We start from the raw sequence: 27719 nt of genomic DNA, 5'->3' as shown, positions 1-27719 counted from the left end.
AGTCTCAAAACTTAGATTAAGGTCTCAGCCACACTTAGTGCTCTTTCTAGTCGCAAGTCTGCACTTAAAAGCTCAGTGTCCGAGTGTGTTTTTGGCTTTGCACCAGAGCTTTCCCCGCGAAAACCCTCTCCTTGGCCCTCAGTTGGAACAAATGTTTTCTGCAGTTTGCCATTTGGTCTGATTGAGATTTAAAGAACAGGTTTGTGGACCATAACTGGGAAAAGTGCAGAAAGGGTCAGTGTGCATAAGCCCCAAGGAGAGAGAAGTCTGTTCCTTTTTCAGTTGCACATCAGCTGCTTTGTCCACCTTCTCTTCCCCCGTCTTCTTGTAGCTACCATTTTGGAAAAGGAACTAGAGCCTAGAGGCAGCTTGTGTATGTCTTGAGGAAGAAGGGAGAGATCCTTTTCTTGATGCTTGCATTCACCAAAATGCCTCTGCAGAAAAGGGGCTAATTCATGGGCCAGGCTAGACTGGTGGCTGGTGGGAAATGACCTCTTTTCAGTTTTGACAGCATTATCATCATCCCGTGCTTCTCCAGCCAAGGGAGCAATATGAACGGACAATAGGTCTCTCCATTATGTTCATTTCCACTGCAGGAATGCATCAAGATGGGGGCGGCTCACACAGAAGACCTTTGTCCTGATTGGCATCACTTGTCCTTTCTTCCGGCCTTCTTAAGACTTCAGAAGTTTTCTCAGTCTAAAGTGGCCGACTTTGTTCAGGGAACAAAGAGTTAAAGGAGGTGGCAGATATCCTCTCTTTGTCCCGTCCCCCTCCCAATCCATCCATTAAAAATGGAGAAAGAAAAGGGAGAGAAGGAAATGCAGTTCAGCGCTGCCATCATGGGGACCATTTTAGAGGCTGAATCTTTGGAGTCTGAAACGGATAAAAGATGTGTTTAGTGGGTGAATTTTCAAGCCACAAGGGACGGCAGTCGGACAGAATGTGACAGAGATCAAAAGCTTGTGCTGCTGCATGAGTGACTGGAAAGAGTCAAAAAAATGCCTTTAATTATTTTCCTTGGTTCTTCTGTGGTTTTTCTGCTGTGATAAAACTAGAAAGTTTAAGGCAGGAAAAAACCTCTACTGTAGATCTTCCCCATATAGACTTCTCCCTTGCTGGGGCTCCTTTCTTTTCTAAAAAGCAGTCTATGGTATCTTTTTCCTGCAGTCCTTGCCTTCTGGCCTCTTTTAATCACCCTCCTGCCTGCAAGCCAGGGAGGGCAAAAAGGATGCGACTCCCCTGACTGGTCATTTACATTAGATTTATTTGTATCAGTGCAGCTCCATAGGCAATGAGGCTTAATTGGAATGTCTGTGAGAGCTTTGACTTCATTTAGTTGGCGAAGATCACAAATTCCAATATTATTCACAGGTTCAGTTAGGTTAACCTGCACAAACAATTTAATTGGCTTCTGTTTCATGTGGTGGTGGCTTGCAGCACTTTCCAGTACATTTGTGCTTGCTGATAATGCGCGTTGTGCTGTTCCCATAACAGAAGCTACATCTCATGTTCCTTTCAGTTGAGCTGGGCTGTGGCAACTGGGTTTCTTTTCTCCCGGGCATCAGGAATTTCCCAAGATTTGAACAATAATTCTGGCAAGCTTAGGTGGAATTAGGCTAGCAAATAACCCTAATTTCGCATATACATCACTAGGGCCTTTGAAATATACTCTGAGTCCTGTAGTGATTTCATGCTCTTTATTGCAGCTTGTAAAACAGTGATTAAATTGCCCCCCCCCCAAACCTCAGGCTTTTATATACATTATTTACACAATGAGTCCCGTCTGATTGGTTGATTCTGCTTCCCTCCTGGAGCCTGATTGGTCTTTTCCTGCAGGCCAATCGGTTGTTGCATTCTACGATCCTACCAGCCTAATAGGCTGATTAACTTCCTCCTGGAGCCTGATTGGTCTTTTCCTGCAAACCAATCAGTGGTTGCATTCTAGGACCCTACTTGCCTATTGTTCTAGGATCCATAACAGCCTTAATTAGTGGTGAATGACCAGAAACGAGGTTGATGAAAATGTTGATCCAGTGAGCAATTCTACTTTGGGGGTTCTGAGGGAAGGGTCACATGGAGAAGCTTTTTTTCAGTGGAGCCCAGAGATGGAAGCATGCAGCTGTATTGAGGCAGCACTAGGTGTTGAAATTTTGCACCCCTAACAATTTTGAGCCTGGGGCAACTTGTGCCCCCCCAACTCTACACCACTGGCTAGGTCACCTGTGGGGGCAAGTTACCTCCAACAAAAAACACCTTCCTTGCAGGAGCTGCACTGACTGCCAATCTGATACAAGGCCAAGTACTAACAAACAAGGTCCTATGGAGCTCAGGGCCAGGTCACTTGAGAGACCTACTTATCCCTTATAAAACCAGTAGATTCCTGTGGTTTGTGGGGAAATTTCTCCTGCAAGTTCCAAAGACTTAGAAGGCTGCTCCACAGTAATTCAGAACAGGGCTTTTAGTGTGGCTGACTCTGCTCTGTGGCATGCCTGTGAAGATAAAACAGGAACCCACTACCAGCACTTTCTGGAAACAATAGAATACATTTTTTGTTCTGACAGACTTTCTCAGCTGGATAAACGAGTCTTTGCCACAAGTGCCTGCTTGGTTAGGGTTCTCGTTTTGTTTTAAATGGATTTGCTGTTTTTGTTTTTAACCCTTTTTAATAACCTTTTGTCTAAATCACATCGAAACAGGTGTTTAGAAGGTGACTACTTTATCAGCAATGACGAAATAAGTCACACGAAATTTTGTCTTTTATGTTTGCGGCACAGCGTTTAGACAGGGCCTCTGATAGGGAGAGTTCTCACATGCATATGCCAGCTTCTGTGTTTTAAAATAATTTGATGACCATCAGCTGAACCTTTCCTCCTGGCACGGTGATGAAATTGTGGGAGCTTTGAATGCTGGTTTTCTGTGGGTCACGTAAAGGAACAGGAAAATGGAAGAAGAAAAAAAGCTCTATAGCCGTTAACAAAATGGTGGGTTGTAAGAACTTCATGGTTGTTAGGCCCATAACTTGCCAACACTATTAGGTGAGTTGACAAGGTGTGCCAAGGACAATTCAGCACAAAAGTCCAGCATTTATGTAGCCTCAATTCATACTGTGGTATGAAGTTATAAGAGACTTCTCTGTAAATTCTCCTTGTACTTCCCCTTAGAATACTGCCTTCTGCAGGAGCCTAGCAACGTATCGGCAAATGAAGATTACTCTGGCTCTATTTTATTTTCAGAAGATTGTCAGATCCCTAACCCTTGCATGAAACTGCGATACCTTTGGAGTAAAGTGTGCACTTCAAGCGTTTTACTGCCTTGAAGTTGACACTCTTTAGTTTGTTCAGCTCCCAAAAAGCCCCAGAGGACAAGAGAAGCAATAAAATATAAATGCATACCTCACAGCAGATTGCCCTGCGTGGGGGCCTGAAAAGCTTAAACCCTTTTAACATTGTGCTTTCTGCATGTGTGTGTGCTGTTTGTTGGTTGAAGTGGCTCTCTACTCCACCCCCCTCCATTTTTGAATTGGTCCCACATGAAAAGAGGAATTTAATCATACAGGTCCTGGAATGTTATTGTTTTATAACAAATTGATACCAGGAACTAAAGCTGAGGAGGGTGTTTGGATTATTTTTCTCCCTTCTCTTTCTCTTTCTCTTTTCTTTTTTGTATGTGAAAAAAATAAATGTGATTCAAAGCACACTTGAAAGCTGTTGGGAAATATGAATGTGCTTTTGAAGTAAAAAAGAATTCCATTTGTTAAACAGAAAATGAAGCTGTGCACTTCAGCTTTCAGTTTTACACCGCAAATAAAATGGCAGACTTTTGCTTTCTTGTTTCCCCTCTTCCTCAGACTCCCCCCAACCCCGTTCCGCCCTCTATCTTAAAAGCCCAGCATGGTGTTTAAAATGCTAAGGAGCCAGCTGGGAATAAAGGAAGCTAAAGCAGCTTAGAGAAATCCTAGATGGACTTTAAGCTCTTGTTGATATGGTTACTAAATGGCTCAGGTAGGAGCAGGGACGGCAGAGCGGTCACTGTGGACAATATGGCACAGAATGCCAGGTGTGGAAAGGAGCTCTGGTTCATGGGTGTGCACTCTGCATAGCCTTGAAATAATGCTTGTCTCCATTCCCATCATACATAAGGCATCCAAAGGGAATATAGCATGAGGAACAGTTCACACAGTCGCTGGCATGTTCTTTGGTCTTGGAGAGATTGGGGACAGGCTTTCGGTTTGCTTGTGGTAAACTGCTCTTGACCAATCTGAGGCTGTGCTACAGGTTGGGCCCACCTCTGAAGGGTTGGAGTGCAACTTCTTGTTTTAATCTAAGTCCGTGATTAGGTGCCCTTGTGTTCTCCCCCCTCCCCCATGAAATGAATGAGTAACTGTGGACTCATTCAGCCTTCCTTTTTCTGCTGTACCTTCCAAGCACAGGCCTGCACTTTAAACCTCTTTGTCCAAGAGAGGTTGTGGTGTTGGTGTTTGTTTTGTCCCCCCTAGGAAAACCCACAATCCACAGAAAACCTGATTGCCATTTACTCCGGTTCAGCAGCAAAACTCTGGTTTTCCTGGAGAAAGCGCTGGGCCAAAAAAAACACCACTTGGACATTAGACTTTAAAGCCCAGACTTGTACCTAGAAATATGGCACAAAAAGGCTGAGTGAGCCCTATGTTGTTGGTGGCATTTTTGAAACAAACAAACAAAAAAGTGTTAATATACTCCTTGTTATCTGCATTGGCCCTGACAATATTAACCTAGTTTGCTTATCAGGTTGTTGCAGTGCATGTAAATACCAGTAAGTTCCTAAAAATATGTACAAATGTGACATTTTGTTATCTGCATGTGCAGAATCTTCAGTTTCCAACATGGAACCTGGCAAAGGAATAGGATATTTAGGTATTAGGAAATATTAGGAATATACAGTATTTGAAAACATGCATTCAAATGAATATGTTTGGGGGCAGCGGAGCAGTGAGAGGGGAAGCTTCCGGGTGTAGATAGCAATGTGTCTGGTTGCCTATGGTGAATAGAACCATCTCTAGGGGATCAGGCAAGGGAAATGCATTGTGTGGAAGAGGATGAAAGTGGGTTACAAAGCCAACAGGTGGAGTTTTCAAAATATTGTGCACTGGTAGCTTTCAAGGACTTATTAATCGAGATTGGGGAAATATTTGTTGTTGTTTAGTCGTTTAGTCGTGTCCGACTCTTCGTGACCCCACGGACCAGAGCACGCCAGGCACTCCTGTCTTCCACTGCCTCCCGCAGTTTGGTCAAACTCATGCTGGTAGCTTTGAGAACACTGTCCAACCATCTCGTCCTCTGTCGTCCCCTTCTCCTTGTGCCCTCAATCTTTCCCAACATCAGGGTCTTTTCCAGGGAGTCTTCTCTTCTCATGAGGTGGCCAAAGTATTGGAGCCGCAGCTTCAGGATCTGTCCTTTCAGTGAGCACTCAGGGCTGATTTCCTTCAGAATGGATAGGTTTGATCTTCTTGCAGTCCATGAGACTCTCAAGAGTCTCCTCCAGCACCAGAATTCAAAAGCATCAATTCTTCGACGATCAGCCTTCTTTAGGGTCCAGCTGTCACTTCCATACATCACTACTGGAAAAACCATAGCTTCACTCCTTGCCAAAATTTGGGGTGGCACATTCGTGTTCCTCCCCCTGCTGACATGTTTCACTCTGCTGCCATTGCTCCTTGGAACTGTGCCCCTTGCACTTTTGCAAAACATTGTGAAGCATAACAGCTTGTGCAATAGGGGAAGGGTTGTAGCTCAGTGTTGGAGCACTGGCTTTGCATGCAAGAAGGTACCTGGTTCAATCCCCAGCCTCTCCAGGTAGAGCTGGGAGAGGTCCCTGCCTGAAACCATGGAGAGCAGCTGCCAGTCAGTGCAGACAGTACTGAGCTAGATGGACCAACGGCGTGGCTCTGAATAAGGCTGCTTCATTCTCTGTTACTAATAGTTCCGTTTCTTGGCTGTCCATCTTGTATTCAGAGCTTCTTTGTCCACAGCTGCTTACATTCACGGGAATGGTTGGCTTGAAATTCCTTCCAAAAACCATCAGGGAGAGTCAGCTGCTTGCTAACTACTGTATTTAACGCAATATGGTTTGTGCAGCCGAGCCAACTAGACAAAATAATAAAAGGCACCCAGCCCATTACTGCATCACCCAGACCACAAACCAAGGAGTCGCCAGCTCACTTTTGCATTCCCAGGCCCTAAAATGTGTGCTAAAAATAGAGGACGGCTTTTCTGGTTAGGCTGCTCCTCCGTTCTCAGCTATTTCGGTGGAGAGAAGGATACAACGTGCTTGCCAGGGGGAGAGAGGGAAACATTTCTGTGAAGCATTTATTGAGAGGAAATGTAGGTTTGGGGCAATGCCTGGTAGATTATGGGCACAAAGCTAATAATGGCAGAGGTGAATAACAGGAAGTGAGAAGGGGAATAATAGAGGAAAGACTGCTTCCAGACAACAAGAAGACAGATAGGAAGTTGCTTTATACAGAGTCAGACTATTGCACCACCTCATACCCCTCAACTGTCCCAGGAAAACCAGGGCATCCTGTATTTTCATGCAAGAGCACGGTGGCCGTTTTTGGGTGCCATGAATCTCGCACCACAATCTCACCCCCCCCCAAAAAAGCGCTTTTTGGAGGGCTGCAATCTCACACAGGTCACGTGACACATGCAGGAGTGTGCCCCTGGAATATGGCGTCCCAGTTTTCCCCAGTATTATCTACACCAGAAGTAGCTAACCTTGTGCCAGCTGGACTACAATTCCCATCAGCCTCATATATATAATTTTTTATTAAGTTTTTCTTTAACAAATAATTTTGACAACCATGTTTACCAATTTACAGTTTTTGAACTTCCACCAGTACCTCCTTCAAGCATCCATTTTTCATATCTTTACACATTTTCTATGTAGTATTGCCGATTTGATAATAACCTTCCATCTCAGTTTCTTTCTTACAATATACCTTGGTTTATCACAAAGCCTCTTTAAAACCCACTAGCGTTGTCTGTTCATCACATACAGTTTTCAGATATTCCGTAAACTTTCCCCAGTCCTCAATGAATTTGTGATCTTTCTGATATCTAATTTTTCCAGTCATTTTATCCAATTCTGCATAATCCATAAGTTTCATTCTCCACTCAGTCAAGGTCGGTAGTTCCTCTTGTTTCCATTTTTGGGCCATTAGTATTCTTGCCGCTGTAACTGCATATTGAAACAGTTTCTAATCACATCTTTTTATCTCTCTTCCTGTTATTCCTAACAAAAAGGCTTCTGGTTTTTTAACAAACGTATATTTAAACATCTTTTTCAATTCGTTGTATATCATTTCCCAGAAACCCTTTACCTTCTTACATTCCCACCACATATGAAAAAATGAACCTTCTTTTTCTTTACATTTCCAACACTTATTACATGTTTTATACATTTTTGCTAACTTTACGGGTGTAATATACCATCTGTAAACCATTTTCATAATATTTTCCTTTAACGCCGTACATGCAGTGAATTTCATATTATCATTCCATACCTTTTCCCAATCATCCAATTGTATATTATAACCAAAATCTCTGGCCCATTGAATCATGACCGACTTTATCTCCTCATCTTTTGTTTGCCATTCCAAAAGTATTTTGTACATTTTTGACAATATCTTAACATCATTATCAATTATCTCCGTTTGAAATTTCGATTCTTTCTCTGTATATCCCCTCTCTTTGAGGTCCATTTTGAACCTTTCATTTACCTGAAGATAATGCAACCACAATTCCCATCAGCCTCAGCCCGCTAATGGATGATGGGAATTGGAGTCCAGCAACTACTGGAGGGCCACCACTTTGGCTATTCCTGGTCTACATTGACTTGCAGCCATTTTCCAGGATTTCAGGCAGGGCGTCTTTTCTCAGCCTTACCTGGAGATGTCGGGTTGAACCTGATGCCTTCTGCATACAACACTCGTGGTCTACCCCTGAGCTTCAACCCTCCCTTCCAATGGTTTATCAGACATTTTTAAACCCTCCATACATTTGAATAAATGTCCCCTCCTCTTGGGCAAAAGTAACCATCCTACTTTCCCCAACCACCTCCCCAGCTGGCTGCCTTTCTGCCCTAATTCCTGGACTGCCTTTTCGTCTCTCTCCACCAATCTTTTTCTTATCTGTATCTCTTCCCTGCTCCGTAGGTAAAGGGATGTGTTTTCCCTTCCTCCTACAGCAGGAGATTTGCCACCATGGCCAGATAGTGGTTTTGTCATTCTACCTTTTATTCGATGCTAGTAAATACGGCTTGCTTTTAAAAGTCTGCATGCACACAAATGAATTAATGTGTCTGAACTTTGCAGTCGCCCCCCCCCCCAAAAAAAGTGGCAGCACTTTTCATGGCAGGTTGGGTACAAAGTTATCGGTTGTCTTTGCTCCCTCTGCTGGCAGGAAGTGAAACCTGTGACAATCCGAATGGTGCTCTTTCTGTAGGTATTGTGTTGATAGAAACCCTAGTTTCGAGCTCTTGGGAGTCTGAAATCAGGGGCAAAAGCTAGTAAGAAATACAGTAGATATATGTAGGAACAGAGGGCGCAGCTGGACTCAAATGAGGGAGGTATTCAGCATTGTTCAGTTACCCCAACCTATCTCTCTACCCAGTTTGTGTTTGCTTTCTTTGGTTTTTTTGAAATCATCTTCAGATGCTCATCCCCAGTGCGGGCAAGAGACCTCTGGAGAAACTCAAAGTTGTGACCAACTGGATATGGACTTTGAGGCTAAAGCTGTTTGATTTCGGAGTGATATTTTCTTAAAAGACAAAACAAAAAAACTATTTTTATTAAAGCAGAAAGAAAGAAAGAAAGAAAGAAAGAAAGAAAGAAAGAAAGAAAGAAAGAAAGAAAGAAAGAAAGAAAGAAAGAGAGAGAGAGAGAGAGAAACGATTTACAGGAGTTAACATCAAATATCAAGCATTTTTTTAAAAAGCAAGAAAACCAAAAGAGAGAAAATTTTAAAAAATGGAAAGTCTTCCATTTCTCCATCTATCAGCTGTAAAAACTGATGCAAAACTCTTACTCCATAACATCAAATTATTCTGCTTTCCATAAGCTATCCATCTCTGGCCTGTGAAAGTGTGGGGAGGTGGACTGTTATGATGATGATCATTTTACTACAGTGGTACCTTGGTTTATGAACAACTTGGATTAAGAATGCTGCAAACTTAGAAGTAGGTGTTTTGGTTTGTGAACTTTGCCTTGGAATAAGAACATGTTTCGCTTCCTGTTGAGTGTGTTCCATTTGTAAATTGAGTCCCCCGCTGCTATGGGAAAGCATGCCTTGGTTTAAGAATGCTTTGGTTTAAGAACGGACTTCTGGAACATATTAAGTTCATAAACGAAGGTACCACTGTATTAGGCTTCCTTCCATTATGTTTTTATCATTGATGTTCCACAATGTGTTTTTAAAGTTGTGCACTGCCCTGGGATCTTCAGACTAAGCACGGTATATAAACTGAAATAATACCAATACAGTACTACTAATAATAAGCCAACCTTTTTTTCAGTCTCCAGACCTAGATATCTAGAGCTCATTTTTCTTTTCGTGCAAAAAGTCCACAAAGGGCGGCTTTGGAGCGATCTTGACTCTACACTGATTTCAGCTCCTCTTGTTTTTATGGACTGACTCCACATTCCTCCACAGCTACTACTGGCCTCAGTAAATAATGTTTATGAAACTCCTATGTGTCACCTAGTGTGGACCTGCCCACATTAGGATTTTTTTTAATGTTGCATGCCATTCTGTATTCACTACCCTGGAAATATTATAGTAAGTCTGTGACCCAAGAGGGTCAGTGTCAGCTGCTACACTTAGGACTCATTCACACATATGTCTGTCCCCCGAGGCATGGGCCTGGGAGGATTTCCTTTTGTCCTGCCACTTCCCCCAAAACAAAAACTCTTGGACCCATGCCTAAAATCATGGGACAAGTAGAAGACATTGCAAGACACGTGGGTGGCGCTGTGGTCTAAACCACTGAGCCTCTTGGGCTTGCCGATCAGAAGGTTGGCGGTTCGAATACCCGCAGCTGAGTGAGCTGCCATTGCTCTGTCCCAGCTCCTGCCAACCGAGCAGTTTGAAAGCACACCAGTGCAAATAGATAAATAGGTGCTGCTGTGGCCAGAAGGTAAACAGCGTTTCCGTGTGCTCTGGCTTCTGTCGTGGTGTTCCGTTGCGCCAGAAGCGGTTTAGTCATGCTGGCCACATGACCCGGAAAGCTGTCTGCAGACAAATGCCAGCTCCCTCGGCCTGAAAGCAAGATGAGCGCCGCAACCCCATAGTCGCCTTTGACTAGATTTAACCGTCCAGGGGTCCTGTACCTTATTGTGAAACAAAGAGAAGGGTGGATGAGCCCTTACAGAAAATGCTGTCCAAATACAGTTGGGAGGGAATGGTGATGAAAAACGTACAGGGGTTCCGGTTAAGAGAACTGCACTGCCATGCTTAATTTATAACCTTTTTGCTTATTGGTTTTTGCTCACCCAGTCAGAGCAATAGAAACCATTTATATAGGATGATCCAGAGACCTGATATCAAGTTTGATATTTCTCTAAATTTCTGCCGTGAAATAGGAGACAGGGAATGGCACAATAAAGGATAGATACACCCAGAATTGCCCAGCCTTAACCAGCCTGGTGTCGTCCCCCCATATTTTGTACCATGGAACCCATCATCCCTGGGTGGCACAGTACATCCCTGAGATTTGCAGTACAAAACAACTCCCTGGAAAGCACCAAGTTCATGAAGGCTTCTTTATTGCTTTCCATTCATTTATGTAGCTCAGAAGGACCCAATATCACAGAGAAGATACTGGACGAACAAGCCCTTTGGCTGGCTCTTGTGCCCTTTAAATTTGGCAGGGTGCTTAGAAAGAACATACAGCTTGACCCTCTCTCTTTCCCCTCTTCTGTGTCCTTTGCAGATGACGTTTCTCCCTATTTCAAGACGGAGCCGGTGCGCACACAGGTTCACCTGGAGGGAAACCGCTTGGTCCTGACCTGCATGGCAGAAGGCAGCTGGCCTCTGGAGTTCAAATGGCTGCATGACAACAGGGAGCTGACCAAATTCTCTCTAGAGTACAGGTACGTCGCAGGTGGCCTTTCGCTCTTCGGGGCTCTGTGAAGTGGCAGCGAGCGTTCCTCCCTCCACCTGGAGCCTTGTCCCTGCAGGCTGCTTCCTGTCATTATCCCCATGGTAGCAAAAGCCCCCGGGGCATGTGTCATCTGCAGCTCTCAGCTGGTGCACAGGAACCATTCCGGGTCTTTAATCAATTTATTTTCTTTTATAGCAGCTAAAAATAATAATAGTGGCTTTGGGGAGGGGGGTGGAGAGCGTTCAGTTGTTTGACGCATGCAAAAGGTCACACATGAAATGCTAGAAGTGTGAGATTTTCTATGAAGTCTGGGAAAGCTAGAAAGGTGGGGGGGTGACAGTGCCCAGAGCAAACAGGAACGCCATGAGGCAGGACTTGTCCACACTTCCACTAGTGTGGTGCCTATAAAGTAGCCTTTCTCGACCTGTGGGTCCCCAGATGTTGGTGAACTACAACTCCCATCACCCCTAGCTAGCAAGGCCAGAGCTCAGGGATGATGGGAGTTGTAGTCCAACAACATCTGGGGACCCACAGGTTGAGAACCGCTGCAAGGATGGGTCCTAGTGGTTTTCTGCTTGACCCAGGCCTTTGCCCTCATCCTTTCCAAGGGAAAACCCGCTCTTTGCCAACAGATAGGAACAAATGGCTATCCAGGGGAAAGGTGAACTGTTTGCTTTGATTGAGTGCTAAAGAATTGTTTTCCCTGGGGGGAAAGGAGCTAAAGTGTGGACTTAAGCAGTCAGTTAACTCTAACCAGAGTGTGATGGATCCCCCAGCTCATGAATCCTTAAAGCCAAAAACAGAAGGAACGTTTTCAGGGAAACTATATTTCGTCCTTATCTAACATCTCCTTAAAAAGACAAAACTGAACAGAATTTGTCCACCAGTTGTCAGTCAAGCACCCCTCTCCCCACAGGGCTGGCCGTTCCCAAATAATTCGAAACAAACTCCCTCGAAGATGCAAGCAGATGTAGCAGTTGCAACATTATGTTTATTGGGCCAGGTTTGCCCCACTGAAAAAAGTAGATTTCTTCTCTCTAGTGTCTCCTTTCTTATTACTGATTTGCAAACTAGCGCCCCAAATTCTGCCTCTGCCCAAGATGGAAACTTGCTGCTTAGATCAGGAGTAGGCACAGTACACATTTGCGGAATCTACTTTTGTTTGTACTAGAACTCCCAAGATCCGCCAACCAGAGCAAGTTTTTCTTGATTTTAATGTTCTATCTTTTTTGTGGACGCGGGTGGTGCTGTGGGTTAAACCACAGAGCCTAGGACTTGCTGATCAGAAGCTTGGCTGTTCGAATCCCCACGATAGGGTGAGCTCCCGTTGCTTGGTCCCTACTCCTGCCAACCTAGCCGTTCGAAAGCACGTCAAAGTGCAAGTAGATAAATAGGTACGGCTCCGGCGGGAAGGTAAATGGTGTTTCCGTGCGCTGCTCTGGTTCGCCAGAAGCAGCTTAGTCATGCTGGCCACATGACCTGTATGTAGGGAGCTGTATGCTGGCTCCCTCGGCCAATAAAGCGAGATGAGCGCCACAACCCCAGAGTCGGCCATGACTGGACCTAATGGTCAGGGGTCCCTTTACCTTTTAAAAATAATAGTAATAATAGTAGTAATAATAATAATAATTAATAAAGCAGTGTGATTTTTTAAATGAAATAAATGGAGAGAGTTCAAAAGATGGGCTCCCTCTGCCCGAAACATCTGGCCACTTGGTGAGCCAGTTCCAAACCCTCTTGAACTGGGTCAGATGTGAAAGGGGTTCCAACACACTACCCAGTTCACCCTGCTATTGCCCTGCCCCCATTCACCAGGGAAACAAAGAACATAAGAAGACCCTTATAAGATGAGACCAGGGGCCTATCAGTTCCAGCCTTCGAGGTGGCCAACAATGCCTCTGTGTGGCCCATAAGCAGGAGTGCAGCATCCCTCTCCTGCCCAAGCCTTGCCTTGGGAAAGCGGGAGGGTGCACCTATTGGGAGATGTTTGCAAGGAGGAAACTGGCAAGGAAGGCTGCAATGTTTCTTGAATTGGGGCATTTTGAGAGTTCCTACGGAACGCTCCAAAGGGGAGGGGGTTGGTGCATCGCTGCAAACTATTAAGTGCCGATCAATGTAAAATTCGCTTCCCTAGAGTATGGCCTCATTGGCCATATAACAAATTTCCTGGCTTTCATATCCCTCAGTTTCAGGAAGACGTATAAAAAAAAAAATCCTTGCTGACATGATGTCCTGCAAGCTTCAGATATGAGACTCGCCCTAGCCGAATTAATCCACCCCTAATAGGAAGACATCCTCTCTTGATTTAAAGACTTCAAGTGATTTGGGAGCTCTTCTCAGCCTCCTCTGGTGAGCAATTCCTGTGTTTTAATTACTGTCACAGCTAGGAAATGCACTTATTTTAAGCTTGTCCAATTACTTCTCCCAGGTACGGGAACATGTTAGCCCTCTGACTGCAAGATTGAACAGCGTGCTACGAAGCTGTGGCTTACGCGTGTTCAAATATTTATATACATTGATCACATCTCCCCTTCAGCCCTTCTCATGGTTAAGCCAGACAGATAAAGTTCTCAGTGAGAGAAAAATGGGGACGGGGTGTTCGTACCAGCCATTTGGAAGTGTTAGCCTTTCCACAATGTGTATATATATATATCCCCCCCCTTTTCTTGTATACAATTCATGCTTGCATAAAACCAGATAACTTGCTAAGCTGTCAGATGGCAAAGGTGGTTGCTCACGAGTAACCAGGCAGGACTCCGACCTGTCCTTTTCAGGTTTTATTTAGGTGCAAAGCTATTTACAGTGCAGAACCCCAAAATTCATGTCTGCCTCAATCGCTAGCAGAATCTGGGAGTGCTTGTTTCCTGGACGTTACGCCCAGCCTTTTCCTTCCTTCCCTCTTTGCGCTTTAGACTTTTGCGCAGGGTGGGCGACAGAATGGGTGCGCTTCCCTCCTGGCCAGCTTTGCCAGGAGCGGTGTTGAGGCTCCTACTAGCATCCTCTGGTCTTTTCACCTCTTCCCCACTGGAGGTGGGGTTTTCCTCATCACCGGAAGAAGAACTGCTTCGCAAGATTTTCGGAGGCTCACTGTAACACAACTGCCCCTCTGTTTCCCGCCCCTGTTTTGATGGCAGTTCCCTGACATAAGCGCTTCACTTTTCTGAGTTCAGAGCCATCTATAGTACCTGACGCACATTTGTTGACTACTGACAAGCCCAGTAGAACAGACCTTTGCTTATCATTGACTTCTGAGACTGTAACAGTGCAAATCTGTACTCTGAGGTAAGTTCCATTGTGTCCAATGGGATTTTTCTCTCATCTAAGTGTGCATAGGGTTGCAGACTAATTCGGGTTGCGGGTACAGTGCTGCAGCTGCTGGGGCAGAGATGAGGAGGGGCAATGGAGAGATTGGGGGAGCTTCGTGTTGGTAATGGTAGCATCCTGTAGGGATGCAGGATGTTGATGCCACCAACCCAAAGCTCCCCTTCCTGATGCTTCCATTTTGAGTTACTCAACCTGAGCGCACATTGAACTGTTCATAGACTGAGTTGCACCTGATTATCTAGTGGCAGAAAAGCTCATGGCAAGAGGAGGAGGAGACAGCAAAAGTAAATTGTGATAGTCATTTCCGACAGTGGTTGGTTCCTGGGCTTTAGACTTTAGCCGTCTTACAGTAACCTTGCGTAATATAAATAGAATACACTGATGAGCATTGAGTGACAGGGCACTAATTCTAGATCACATCTTTTTATATATATAAAAAGTTAAAAGAAAAAAATATTACAAACTGAACCTTAAGGCATAGTTCTGATGTAAAAATAATAATAATAATAGTAAAGTTTACACAAGGACTGAAGTGGAGAGAGACTGCAAGTTGCTAGTATAAAAGTCTTTCATGGTTTTTTCCCTGAATTTTTGCAATAGTTTCTCAGAAAGTGTGATGTCCCAATCCAAATTACCTTACACCGTTTCCCTACATTTAAACCCTTTCCTTCTTTCCAATTTCTAGCTGTCAATATTCCTGCTGCCATCACTTCTTAACATTGCCCCTTTGGATATCTATACTTCCGAGATTCTTACTTTATTTGCATTTTCAAACGGGAGACCTAAAACTGATAATAATAGCTGAGCTTTGTGTCCGAGCTAGCCTGTCTCTCAAGCAGATAGCACCTTGTGCATTGGCAAAATATACATCAGATATACCAGGTGCCGAAGAACAATTGTCAATCTGGCTTTCGCTGCTTATTAATTTGTGTAATACTTGTCCTCTGTTAATTTGTTGCCATTTTGTCTGAGCACACGGAAGATGAAAAGCACCCCTAGTTGCTTTTGACGCTTTTGTAGAGTTGTTCCTTCTTCAAATAGCTTGTTAATTACCCTCCATTCTGATTGCTATCGTTTATCTGCCGTTTGCTGGTAACTCTGTGCCTCCTGGTTTTCAGCAGTCTCTCTCCATCCTGCCTTAGAAAACTGACAAAAATAATAATAATAATGAAAAGCTTCCTTCCATCTCTTTTGCTCACACTTGGGCCCTGCCGGTAATTTGAAAAGAAAGCGAGTGTCATGGAGTCACAGCCACTTGAGGCTTGTTTTTAAATCAAGCCTATGCTTCTCTGCATCTCCTCTGTGTATGAATGTGTGTGTCATCCTCCCCATTTTAATCAATAATTCAGCCCGAGACAAGCTATTTCCCCATTTAAAGGCATCAAACTTGAAGGCATCTTGCTGCCATGGCAACACCTCCTCACTCTAGGACCCCAGGAAGAAAGGCAGTTTCGCCAAGTGTGCAGTCCCTTCACTGACAGATGCTCAAAAAAGCTGCCTTCGATGCCAGGCCTACATCACACGCTGTGGACAGCAGCTTCAAGTCTTACCTCAGAGGAACAGAGGAAAAACTTCCTTTTTCAATGCAGCATCACACAGCTATGTCTTAACTGAGCTGAGGATCTGAGTATTTCTGTCATGTGAAACTACTTTGAATTGGGTTGTGGGTAGGAAAGCCAGTATTTGTGGCCAAGGTGAGCAGCTCTTAGACCAGGGACTGTGTGCATACCAGCCCTGGTCAGCCACAGCCAGCATGGTGAAATGGGATGATGGGACTTGTAGTCAGTCATCACATTGGCGCCACATCGACTATCCCGGCCTCACAATCTCAATAGCGTCCTGGTTGTTCCCTGCCTCACAAATAATTTGCATGGCTAACACATCATGATCTGCTGTTAACCTTATTCCATTTGCATCAGGTCGTACACAGGAGCTGGTCACTCCAGAGTTAACTTCAGTCGCTGTTTCATATTCAGAATTGTAAGCATAAATTAAGCTAATTGAAAGGTTTATCCAGTGGCACAACTGTAGCTGCAAAAGTCGCTCCCTTGTGGTTCCGGGAACCACAGTTGTGGGGACATATTTATTCCAGTTCCTTTCAGTTGTATAAGGAAATGTTCACATTGCCGCCGCAGGTCTGGCGTAGGCACTTCTTCTGGGATCTAGCAAAGCCATGCGGGGAAGTGCATTCAAACATTTTTGCAGACCTGCAGAGCCACACTGCTGAGCAAAGGATTTGCCTCAGGCCTGCCTGTGTCTCACCCCACTGACAGACATGCCTGAAAGAACAGGGGAAAGCCACTCTTTAGCTCACCTCTTAACAGGTTTTGAGGGTGTCAAAGTTTGCTGCAGGTTGCTCAAGTGCTGACGGTATCAAACCCCCAGGGGTCCAGAGGGAGAAAGCCATCACCCAGAGGCAGCCGGAGTAGTGCAAGTCAGGAACCCAAAGTGGTGGCTTGGCCAGAGGCAGGTATTATATTTCCAAATCAGGTTCTCAGGGCAGCACCAACTGCAATGGAAACTGACCACCAGGAGGCCAGCTTGCCAGCGCCTTCTCTGCAAGAGACAAGTTTGCTCAAACTTTGAGGCTTTATCAGTCCAGGTGGATCTTCATTGGTCCCCTGGGTCATCTGATGAGGTGCCAAGTCAGCTGACAGGGCTTCTGATGCTGCCTAAGTGATGCTTCTGTTCCTTGGTAACAGAGGTCAGCCTAAAATTTGGCTAGCAGCCATACTGCTTCAGTGGGGTAGTAGGTGACGTACTGGAGCCTGGCTACCAGGAGCGCAGGTTGAGACTACTCGTTCATTGCATTAGATTGAATTAGGTGGAATATTGGAGGTCCTCAATATGCTTTTGGGCTCCTGAGACCCAGCCGGCATGACCCCCTGTCAGGGATAGTGGGAATCCAGCATGATCTGAGGAGCCACAGCTAGTGTGGTTTAGCAGTGAGAGCAGTGTTCCTCAAACATGGGTCCCCAGCTGTTGTTGGACTACACCTCCCCACATCCCTAGCTAGCAAGACCAGTGGTCAAAGATGATGGGAGTTGTAGTTTCAACAGTAGCAAGTTCAAGTAACCCAAGTTCAAGAAACACTGAGTGTGTTGGGCAAGGACCTGGGAGACCAGGGCTCAACCTCCCACTCGGCCAGGAAGCTCACTGGGTGACCTTGGGCCAGTCACTGCCTCTTAGCCTAACCTCCTTGAAAGGGTGGCTGTGGTGGTTCAGTGAGGAAGGGGAGAACGGCATAGGCCACTTTGAGCCCTCTGCAGAAGAAAGTGGGATACAATACATTCAATAAATATATAAGCCTGGAAAGCTCAGTTGGACAGAGCATGGTGCTGATCATGCCAAGGTTGCAAGTTCAATCCCTGTATGAGACAGCTGCATATTCCTGCATTGCAGGGGGTTAGATGTGATGATCCTCAGGGTCCCTTCCAACTCTACAGTTCTATGATTCTATGAAATACAGTGGTACCTCGGGTTACATACGCTTCAGGTTACAGACTCTGCTAACCCCGAAATAGTACCTCGCAAAGAACTTTGCTTCAGGATGAGAACAGAAATCGTGCTCCAGCGGCATGGCGGCAACGGGAGGCCCCATTAGCTAAAGTGGTACTTCAAGTTAAGAACAGTTTCAGGTTAAGAACGGACCTCCGGAACGGATTAAGTACGTAACCAGAGGCATCACTATACCTCAGTTAGGGCTAAACTACCCATGACGCTCAGGTTGGTTGGCTTCCACCCAAAGCAACTACATTGAAAGCTGCCATTTCAAAAAGAAATTTGCATGTGGAATAGTAGGTGCTTATTCCATTGCCGCTAAGCTTTCATGTCCAATTCTGCATTATACCAACCCTTGAAAACTATATATGAGCACAGGGAACATTATGCATTACAAGAGCCTAGAGATATGTTCTCCCAGCCCTCACCCCATTCAGCCTTTGATCATTCATCCCAGACAGTGATAATACATCAAAGTTGATTGTTTGCTGGTAGAAGAGAGGAGAATATTCCTTTTTACTTTATTTGTTTTTCATTTGTTGTGGCACAATATAATCATGTGCCACTACAAATGAAGTGCAGTGACCTTAATGTTAAATAGCAAATGGCTGTGTAAACCAGTTTTGCTCAGCAGATGTTCCTAGAGTATTTCTAACATGCACGGAGTGCCTGAAAAACAGCAGATGCATAAGACAAAATATTCAATCACTGTTGGGAGCTTCTGTGCTTTTTTTTTTTTGCCATTGTTAAGATTAAAACCATTTTGTGCAATTTCACTAAGTGGTGTCATCATGGTGTTATAGGAATACACACAACCCACTTGACTTGTTGAATTTGCCATGCTGAAGTTATTTTTGACACTTTCTTTGACTGCAATTATGTATTAGAAAGTGGCAGACCGAATTTGGAAGTGTCCTTTGAAATTGTGGAAACCTGTGGCATTCCAGATGTTGGACTCACATTCCTATCAGCCCTAGCTAGCATGGTCAGTTATCACAGATGATAGGAGTTGTAGTTCAGCAACATCTGGAAGGCCACAGATTCCCTGTTCCTGTAGCAAACGTACGGAGGCACCAACATACTCCTTTCACATGTACCATCCAACAGGATAGGATGTTCCAGACTTTTGGGATACCAAAATTAAACTCTACGAGAACTGTTTCCTGCTCAAATCTTCATTGATGCCCGGTACCACTAGCAACAGTGACCAGTCTGGTTAATTGCCTTTGAAATCTTGAACGAACCCTTAGATGTAAACCCAAACTTATTTGAAATGCACATTTAATTGAGTCGTTTCTCCCATAGCTATTCCTTGTTAAGTAGATTCAAATGCTGAACTCAGATCTGCACATGTAGCAAACCATGCCCAGCCCACCCCCTTGGCCATCTATGTACAGTGGTACCTCGGGTTACATACGCTTCAGGTTACATACGCTTCAGGTTACAGACTCTGCTAACCTAGAAATAGTACCTCAGGTTAAGAACTTTGCTTCAGTATGAGAACAGAAATCGTGCTCTGGCGGCATGGCGGCAGCAGGAGGCCCCATTAGCTAAAGTGGTGCTTCGGGTTAAGAGCAGTTTCAGGTTAAAAACGGACCTCCGGAATGAATCAAGTACTTAACCTGAGGTACCACTGTATTTGTAGACTGGATGTTGTAAAACGGAACACCGGTCAGTGGTAGAATAACGAAGAGGGGGGCGGTGTATTAGCAGTCCTTGAAAACCTCACCTAGCTGTTGAGAGTTAAGAGTCCAAGCCTCCATTTCAGACAGCTCTGCCCACTGTGAAAGTTACCAGGGTTACACCTGTGTTCCTCACAGCAATCCCATAACATACATGCAACTTTTGAGCACCAGTGAGCATGGGCTATGCTGGGAAGGTAAGATACCTCCTTGTCTCACCAGAGTGGACTGTCTCGCCAGAGTGGTGCATGCTCTAGTTATCTCCTGCTTGGGCTACTGCAATCCACTCTACGTGGGGCTACCTTTGAAGGTGACCCAGAAACTACAACTAATCCAGAATGTAGCAGCTAGGCTGGTGACTGGGAGCGGCCCCCGAGACCACATAACACCGGTCTTGAAAGACCTACATTGGCTCCCAGTACGTTTCCAAGCACAATTCAAAGTGTTGGTGCTGACTTTTAAAGCTCTAAACAGCCTCAGCCCAGTATACCTGAAGGAGCGTCTCTTCTCCCACCGTTCAGCCCAGACACTGAAGTTTAGTGCCGAGGGCCTTCTGGCGTTTCCCTCACTGCGAGAAGCCACGTTACAGGGAAGCAGGCAGAGGGCCTTCTCAGTAGTGGCACCCGCCCTGTGGAACGCCCTCCCACCAGATGTCAAAGAGAAGAACAACTACCAAACTTTTAGAAGACATCTGAAGGCAGCCCTCTTTAGGGAAGCCTTTAATGCTTAACAGACTACTGCATTTTAATACTTTGTTGGAAGCCATCCAGAGTGGCTGGGGAAACCCAGCCAGATGGGCAGGGTATAAATAATAAATTAGTAGTAGTAGTAGTAGTATTGTGTCAGGTTCCCCAGATACTTGTATACTTGTATTTAAAGATACAAATATAGGCATGTGTTATCTGCACATGTTGATGCTCTCGCTACAGCAATAAGTAGAGCTGCCCTTTACAGCTGCAAAAGTGAGAATAAGTAAAACCTCTGTAGGGCAGACTGTCTAGAAATGGACCGGTCATCTCCACAAAGCTGATGAAGCCCCAAGGACTCTGTGCAAACCACTTTCAAACCACCCATTTCTTCTCCTCCCGCTCAAAGTGCCACCTGCTGCCGTCTCCTTCATTCAGCCCTGCAGATGAGAGAGAGAGAGAGATATCCTCTCTTTGGAGATTTAATGCAGTGAGACGAGGTTTCGGACATCTTGTCTGGCAATTGAAGGCTGCCGGTGAGGAAGCTAGGGCGGCAGAATTAGTTATGATGGGCATAAATTGAATTTTAATAGAGATGTAGATGGCACTCAGCCAGCTTGCTCAGGTGGTAATTAAAAGTTAACGGGTTTAGAAACATATTAATCCTTTGGGGAAAGAGAGGGCTGTCTTTGATCGCAGGGGAGGGCCCTTTTCTGCACGGGGCAACGTGTCCTGAATTTGCCACTCAGCTGGGCTATTTCAGGAACTATCTTGGTGATTGTGAGGCTGCTGCTAGGTTACTCAAATAAGGGATAGTGGACCAAGGATAATTCACAAGCGATTGTAAGAACACTTTTATTGCCTAATTCACGGCTTCTGAAACTTGCTAATATGATACAGAATATGAAAGAAACCATTTTTTCTGTAATTGCTCGAATGTGATAATCAACTTGGCTCTATTTTCAGACAGGTTACAGATGCAGGAAATTCTAATACCATTCTAAGTCTGCATTCAAACATGGGGTTTCTTGGGGTAGCTTTCTTGGTTATAATGCTGGCGCCTCTGTCCCAGTTTCTAATGTTCCTTTTATCCTGCAATTCCTGCTCCATTATGGAACCGTGGCTTTTGGGTCAGTATATTGACATGTCATGCTAAACTTTAAAAAGCAAGAAAGAACTGCATGCCAGGATACCGCCACAAATTCCATCCCATGAAATCACAATGCAAAACTCCTAGAGTTGCAACAACTGGCATGGAACGATTGTTAAAGAAAAGGATGGAGAGGAAGCTGTAGAAGTAGAAGTTAGAAAAGAGGTAATACATTCTTGAGGTCTTCTAGGTATTTGCGAAGAAAGGCACGGCTGATGCTTTTGCTTTATAATTTATTGTTAGCCAACCTCGGACATCTTTGGATGGAAAAGCAAGGTAGAAAATGCTAACTTAAAGAAAATAAATGCTAGCGTTAAGTAGCAGGAGTCTCCCTTCCTTCAGAAATACCCCACTTGCCAGACCATTGGCTAGACAAGCTAGGGCCATATCCAAATCCTTGAGTACCTTGCAAGTCTCTCCACCACCACCCCACCCCACCCACCACTCTCTGGGTGTGCAGTGCCTAATACTGTGCTGGGTGTGTGCAGGACTTGGTGTTGTACAAATTTGTGCTGCTTTGCAGCCCCACATTCCCCAAAGGTCTCCTTGCAAGATGCAAGAACGTGACCTGAAATCCAACGTGCCAGCCTCTCCTTTTCATCCGAGGTCTTGCTGCTGACTCTCTCTTCCTAGCGTTTTGCAATTCTTGCATTTATGAGGCACTTTGTGCAAATAAAGACAATCACTTGGGGTTTGGTTTAGAAAAAAAATAAGGGGTGGGGAGCTGTAGGATTTCCTCCCCCCCACTTTTTTTTTAATAGTGAAGGAGGGAATAACTGCACAAGTCAAAAATGTTTAGTGCTCCCGTTCTCCTGATTGTTCTGCACTCTGCAAAATTGCTCTGTAGTTGTCCCTTAGCAAAGGCACATTGCAATTAGCAGTGAATGGTGCTGCCGACGGCGAGATTCTTTTCACCTCGCACGTGCGTCAGACAGATGTAATTGCATTATAGATTTTCTTGGGCTATGGGTAAGAATGGGGAGGGGGATTGCTGGTTGTAGGTGCTGGAGGTGGGTTGCTATCTGAGCAAGGTCTTCTCATCTCTTTGTCCCCATGAGGCTGTCCACCTGTTAAGGACCCATTTGCAGCCCAGGGTGATGGCAGTATCTAAGGTGTGAGGAACAAACGGCGGTAGACAAGACAAGGATCTGGGATAAAATTGGCCACCACTTTATTGATTACAGATGTAGGTGAAATTTGGCTCAAGCTTTGGGTGTATGTCCATCTCGGACTCAGTGGCACAGAGATGACTTGATAACAGGAATAGCCTTCCAGATGTTGTCCAGCTCCCATCAAACCCAGCAAACATGGTCAGTGGTGATGGGATAGCAATTGGAGGGCCACAGGTCTGTTATGACTGATTATCAGTTGTCTGACCGACTGATAGAAACAGATCTAAGGATGGTATTGAGGCTAAATGATGACTCAGATCAAAGACGATCCACTAGGACATTCCCAAGGTAGGAAGATGTGATTAGTGTAGCCAAGGAATCTAAAGCAGTGTTGGAATTGGAAGAAACATTAATCTCTATGGCAAAAGGGCAAGAGAGCCAAGGTTTCCCACAGGCATCTGGTTGGCTTCTGTGACAACAGGATACTGGACTAGATGGGCCATTGGCCTGATCCAGCAGGCGCTTCTTATGTTCTGAACAGGCAGGAAAACACCAAAGCCCAGCAAGCAGTAAGTCACCAGAACGAAAACTTGGCATGGGATTTCCTAGAGGTACTAATTTATATAGTTACCCTTAGCCAGTGAGGCATCTAGACTGGAAACAAATCAGGATCCAAGGACTGCATGGTGAAAGGATGGAATATGGCGAGATATTATTTCTTCCCAGGCCTTACTGAGATGACTGAGAGATTGTGTAGTCTACACATTTGGTGGGGACGGGACGGAGGGGGTGATAATATGGCTCTCCTGGAACTGTATTGCCATGGAACGCCAGCAATAATTTTGTGTCTAAATCCTGGCCCATATCAAAACCTCCCTGCTTTGCTATAACTCTTCTCCCTGAAATGCTAGCTCCCGCTAGGCAGTGAGATTTTGAAATCTCTCACCTGCATTTTGAAATGGTACAATCCCAGGATAGTTGTACCACATGCTTCCCCCCCCCCCCGCCCTGAATTTGTAGATCAGTCCTGATTCCTGAGTAGTAGAATTCCCCCGAGGAGTAACAACAACAACAACAATAATAATGTTTATTTATACGCCACCCTGCCCAGCCAAGAACGGGCTCAGGGCAGCTAACACCCGATATAAAACAACTTGATTGAAATGCAACTTAAAAAGAAGATTAAAATACAACATTAAAACATTAAAATACAGCCTCGTTTCAATGGAAACTCAAATCAAAAACTTTTGGGGGGATGAAAACATCAAGTCTTCACCAAGGCTAACTTTCCAAACTGGTCTTACATGGGTCAGAAAAAAGCCAGGGAAGTCCCCAATAGGAGTTCCATCACAGGAGGTGAAAGGAAAAAAGAAGAGGGGGAGGGAATCGAATTGATTCCAAGCCGAAGGCCAGGCGGAACAACTTGGGTTGTGTTAAAAGAGGAGTAGAAAAGGTCAGAGGCAGTATGTTTCTGAATACCAGTTGCTGGAACTGCAGGTGGAAAGAGTGATGTTCTGCTTAGGTCCCGCTCGTGTGCTTCCTCTGGGCCAATGGGAAACGAGAAACAGTGTGGTGTAGTGGTTAAGAGCGGTAGTCTCGTAATCTGGTGAACCGGGTTCGCGTCTCCGCTCCTCCACATGCAGCTGCTGGGTGACCTTGGGCTAGTCACACTTCTCTGAAGTCTCTCAGCCCCACTCACCCCACAGAGTGTTTGTTGTGGGGGAGGAAGGGAAAAGAGAATGTTGGCCACTTTGAGACTCTTTCGGGTAGTGATAAAGCAGGATATCAAATCCAAACTCTTCTTCTTCAATGGAGGCTGATCCATTTGTGCCAATGGGACACTGGCCCACCAACCTCAGCCTGTCCTCAGTCAGCCTCTACCTGCCTGCCTTCTTGACACTCATATAGTCTTCCTCCTCCTTAGTCCCACCGTTGCCCATATACAACTCTTGAGGGAAAGGATGGGAACAAGCTAGAATTTAGTTGGTTCTGCCTACCACTGACTGTAGCTCTGGTTCTGCCTGTTGGGGGCTCTGGTCCCGCCTACTGATGGTCTCCCTGGTTCACACCCTGCCAGTCCTAGTGGGCATCACTGCCCTGGGCACCTGGTTGCCACTCTGAGAACAGGATGCTGGACTAGAAGGGTCACTGGCAAGATCCAGCGAGACTCTTCTTATGTTCTTATGTAATGCTATGCATGAATTCTCTTATCCTGGCATGCGATTCAGTGAAGCCGTTTCAAAGAGAGTGCTCTTGCATCCTCCCATAAAGTTTGGGACGCTTTGTAACACAGGTGAAAAACATTACTGTTTTCCAATTCTGTGTGGATTTCAATTGTGAAAAATAACCGTTCGCATCAAGAGTGGAAGGCTTGGCGTGTGTGATTGCAGTGGCTTGCGTAGGCGTGCTTAACAAACAATTCCATGGAGTCTTGGGTTTGTTTTCTTTGCCCCCACAGTCTTGGCCAAAACTCATTCAGCGCACTAATTATGGGCCTCAGGCAAACTCACAAACAGCTGTAACCTATGCCATTAATTCCAGCATAGTGCTGGATTCAGCACAAGGCTTCAGAAGGTGAGATTGTTTGAGTATTATGTCAAGATAGGGCAGTACACTCCCATCAGCTGTTTTTAGCTGTGGCAACCACAAATTGTTGGTTTGGAGCCGGTGCCCACTCTGGTCCCTCAACCCACCTTTTACTGGCGTCCCTCTTCCTACCTAACCCAGTACCCACACACCTTCCCAAGAATGCTGTGTGACCTCAATGCTGTGTGTGAACGAGCATGTAACCTGCAACCAATTATGTCACCATAATGGCTTTCCAAGCCACAACTGAGCAGTTTTCTTCACTTGGGGAATGTATGAGATGTATGGAAATTTTACTGCTAACTTTTTTCAGTGTAACTCTTTTCTTCCCTCCAAATTTGTCAGACGTTTTACTCAAGCAGGGGTTTGTTTGTTTGTTTGTGTTATACCACCCTTCCTCTGCAGATCCCAGGGCAGTTAACAACATAAAATTGCAATATAAAAACCACAAAATGCATAGTTAAAATAAGAACAACCAATAATCCCCCCGCCCCCTCCACAACACATTTAAAAGGGCATCGGATGTCAATCAGCCCAAGGTTGAAGAGGAATGTTTTCCCCTGTCACCTAAAGGTGTATAATGAAGGTGCCAGCCAAACCTGGCTGGGGAGAGCATTCCACAAAAGGGGAGCGATGGCCCGTTCTCGTGTTGCCACCCTCTGGACCTTGTGGAGGAGGCACATGATCTCAGGGTGTAGGTGATTCATATGGAGAGAGGCTGTCCTTGAGGTACTGTGGTCCTGAGCCATGTAAGGCTTTATAGGCCAAAAGCAGCACTTTAAATTAGGCCCAGAAACTAATTGGCAGCCAGTGTAGTCAGGCCAGGACTTGTGTAATAGGCTCAAACTGTTTTGCCCCACCTGGCTGCTGAATTCTACACCAGCTGAAGTTTCCAAATAGTCTTCATAACATGTTGCAGTAGTTAACCAGAGAGCATGGAGAACAGTAGACTGTCCCTGTCCAGATAGGGGCACAGCTGGGCCACCAGCTGAATCTGATGGAAGGCCTCCTGAGCCTCAAGTGACAGCAGTGGATCCAGAAGTATCAAGAGCAGGCAACCTCCCAGCTACCCAGTCTAGGGAACGATGCACTAACAGTGCCTCGGGTCTTATCTGGACTAAGATTCAGTTTGTTGGCTCTGATTCAGTCCATTACCAAGGCAAGACAACAGTTCAAGACTTCCACTGCTTCACCTGCAGATGTAAAGGAGAAGTAGACCTGTGTGTCTTCAGCATATTGTTGACAACATAACTCCATAGCTCCGGATAACCCCACAAGGTGGAGACGTGTAGATGAAATTCAGTGGTGATTCTCATCCAGATTGATTTAGGAGCGCAACACCACTATCTGCTGATGGATAGATAAATAGATGATAGATAGAAAAAACCTACTACTAAGAATTATCTTCTTGCCTCACACACACCCTACCCAGACTCACCCTTAGCTAGGTAATGTGATATATATTGACTGAGCTGAAGTTTTATAATCCAAAGATTATTACTTCACACAAGGAAAGGCTGCATATATGAATAGCAATGACTGCCCACGGTTCCCATTATTCAGTTCCATGGGTGACCAGCATGAGGAAAAGAGATGCATAGGGGATAAATGATGCAGTTGTATTACACTGAGGAAGGATTCCTTGGGGATTGGGTGTTTCCAGGTCATTCTACCCCTTTGAGTAGGGAACCCCTCTGAGCAACACTTCCAGTTTCCACATGCCTCTGGCGGGTAGGCCTAGAGCCAAAATTTTGCTTTTGTACAATAGGACGTTTTCTGTCCTCCACCCAAGCAAGCAAGAACATACCCTCCCAACATTTCTCCAATGCAAATAGGGGCATCCTAAGGAAAACTGGGACTAAGGAAAGTGGGGTGGCTTCTGTAAATCTGGGGTTGATCATAGAAAATAGGGACACTTGGAGGGTCTGCAAGAGGCATTGTCGGATTTTGGTGTGTAGAGCTTTTGGCAGCCCTGTGTTTGTTCCTCTTTTGCTGGCACCCCAAAAGTTGCATGGAAGACCAGTGTAGGCATTAAAGGGTCCTGCTGGGAAACAGGAAGCAGATTTTTGGCATGGGCTACTCATGGGTCCTTGTTCTTTACCTCTGTTCTGCCACCTCTTGGTTTGTCCTGCCATGATAAATAATTGTCTGCCAGCACACTTGTTCTGTGTCTGAATGAAACCCAGTTTGATGTCCCTGCTTTCAGTCGAAATCCTCAAATGAGTCCAGTTCTTGTTTTGATTCTTATCCTGTCTGCAGAAAGCTGTTCAAGATGGCGGTGGTGGCAGTGGTCAAGTTGTCCTGCCAAATGCAGGAAGTTAGAGGTTGTATGTATGTATATAATTAAATTTAGACCCCATCCACCCTCCGAAAGGAGCCCAGAGCAGCAAGCACACAACTCGTAAAACAATTAAAACATCTAAAAAAATTCCCAAACAGTAGTAGAATAGGAAATAACTCCACTTTAAAGGTTTGTCAGAAGAGAGAGGTCAATAGTAGGCACTGAAAAAGCAACAGAGTCTGATATTTAACAGGAGAA

The 27719-nt window shown here is 45.1% G+C and overlaps 1 protein-coding gene across 8 annotated transcripts in view; it reads left to right on the top strand.

The window, feature by feature from the left end:
* The window catches only part of SDK2 (sidekick cell adhesion molecule 2), a 329275-nt gene that overhangs the window by 171978 nt on the left and 129578 nt on the right, over positions 1-27719 (top strand). For all 8 annotated transcript variants that reach the window (XM_081899505.1, XM_081899507.1, XM_081899504.1 and 5 more), the window contains exon 2: positions 10969-11128. In XM_081899505.1, the coding sequence (XP_081755631.1) occupies positions 10969-11128 (160 nt within the window). The remainder of the gene's footprint in view (positions 1-10968; positions 11129-27719) is intronic.

This window comes from Podarcis melisellensis, assembly GCF_964234715.1.
Source record: "Podarcis melisellensis genome assembly, chromosome: 2".
NCBI classification, from domain to species: domain Eukaryota; kingdom Metazoa; phylum Chordata; class Lepidosauria; order Squamata; family Lacertidae; genus Podarcis; species Podarcis melisellensis.
Note: the sequence above shows the minus strand (reverse complement) of the source record. Positions and strands in the feature narration are given on the sequence as shown.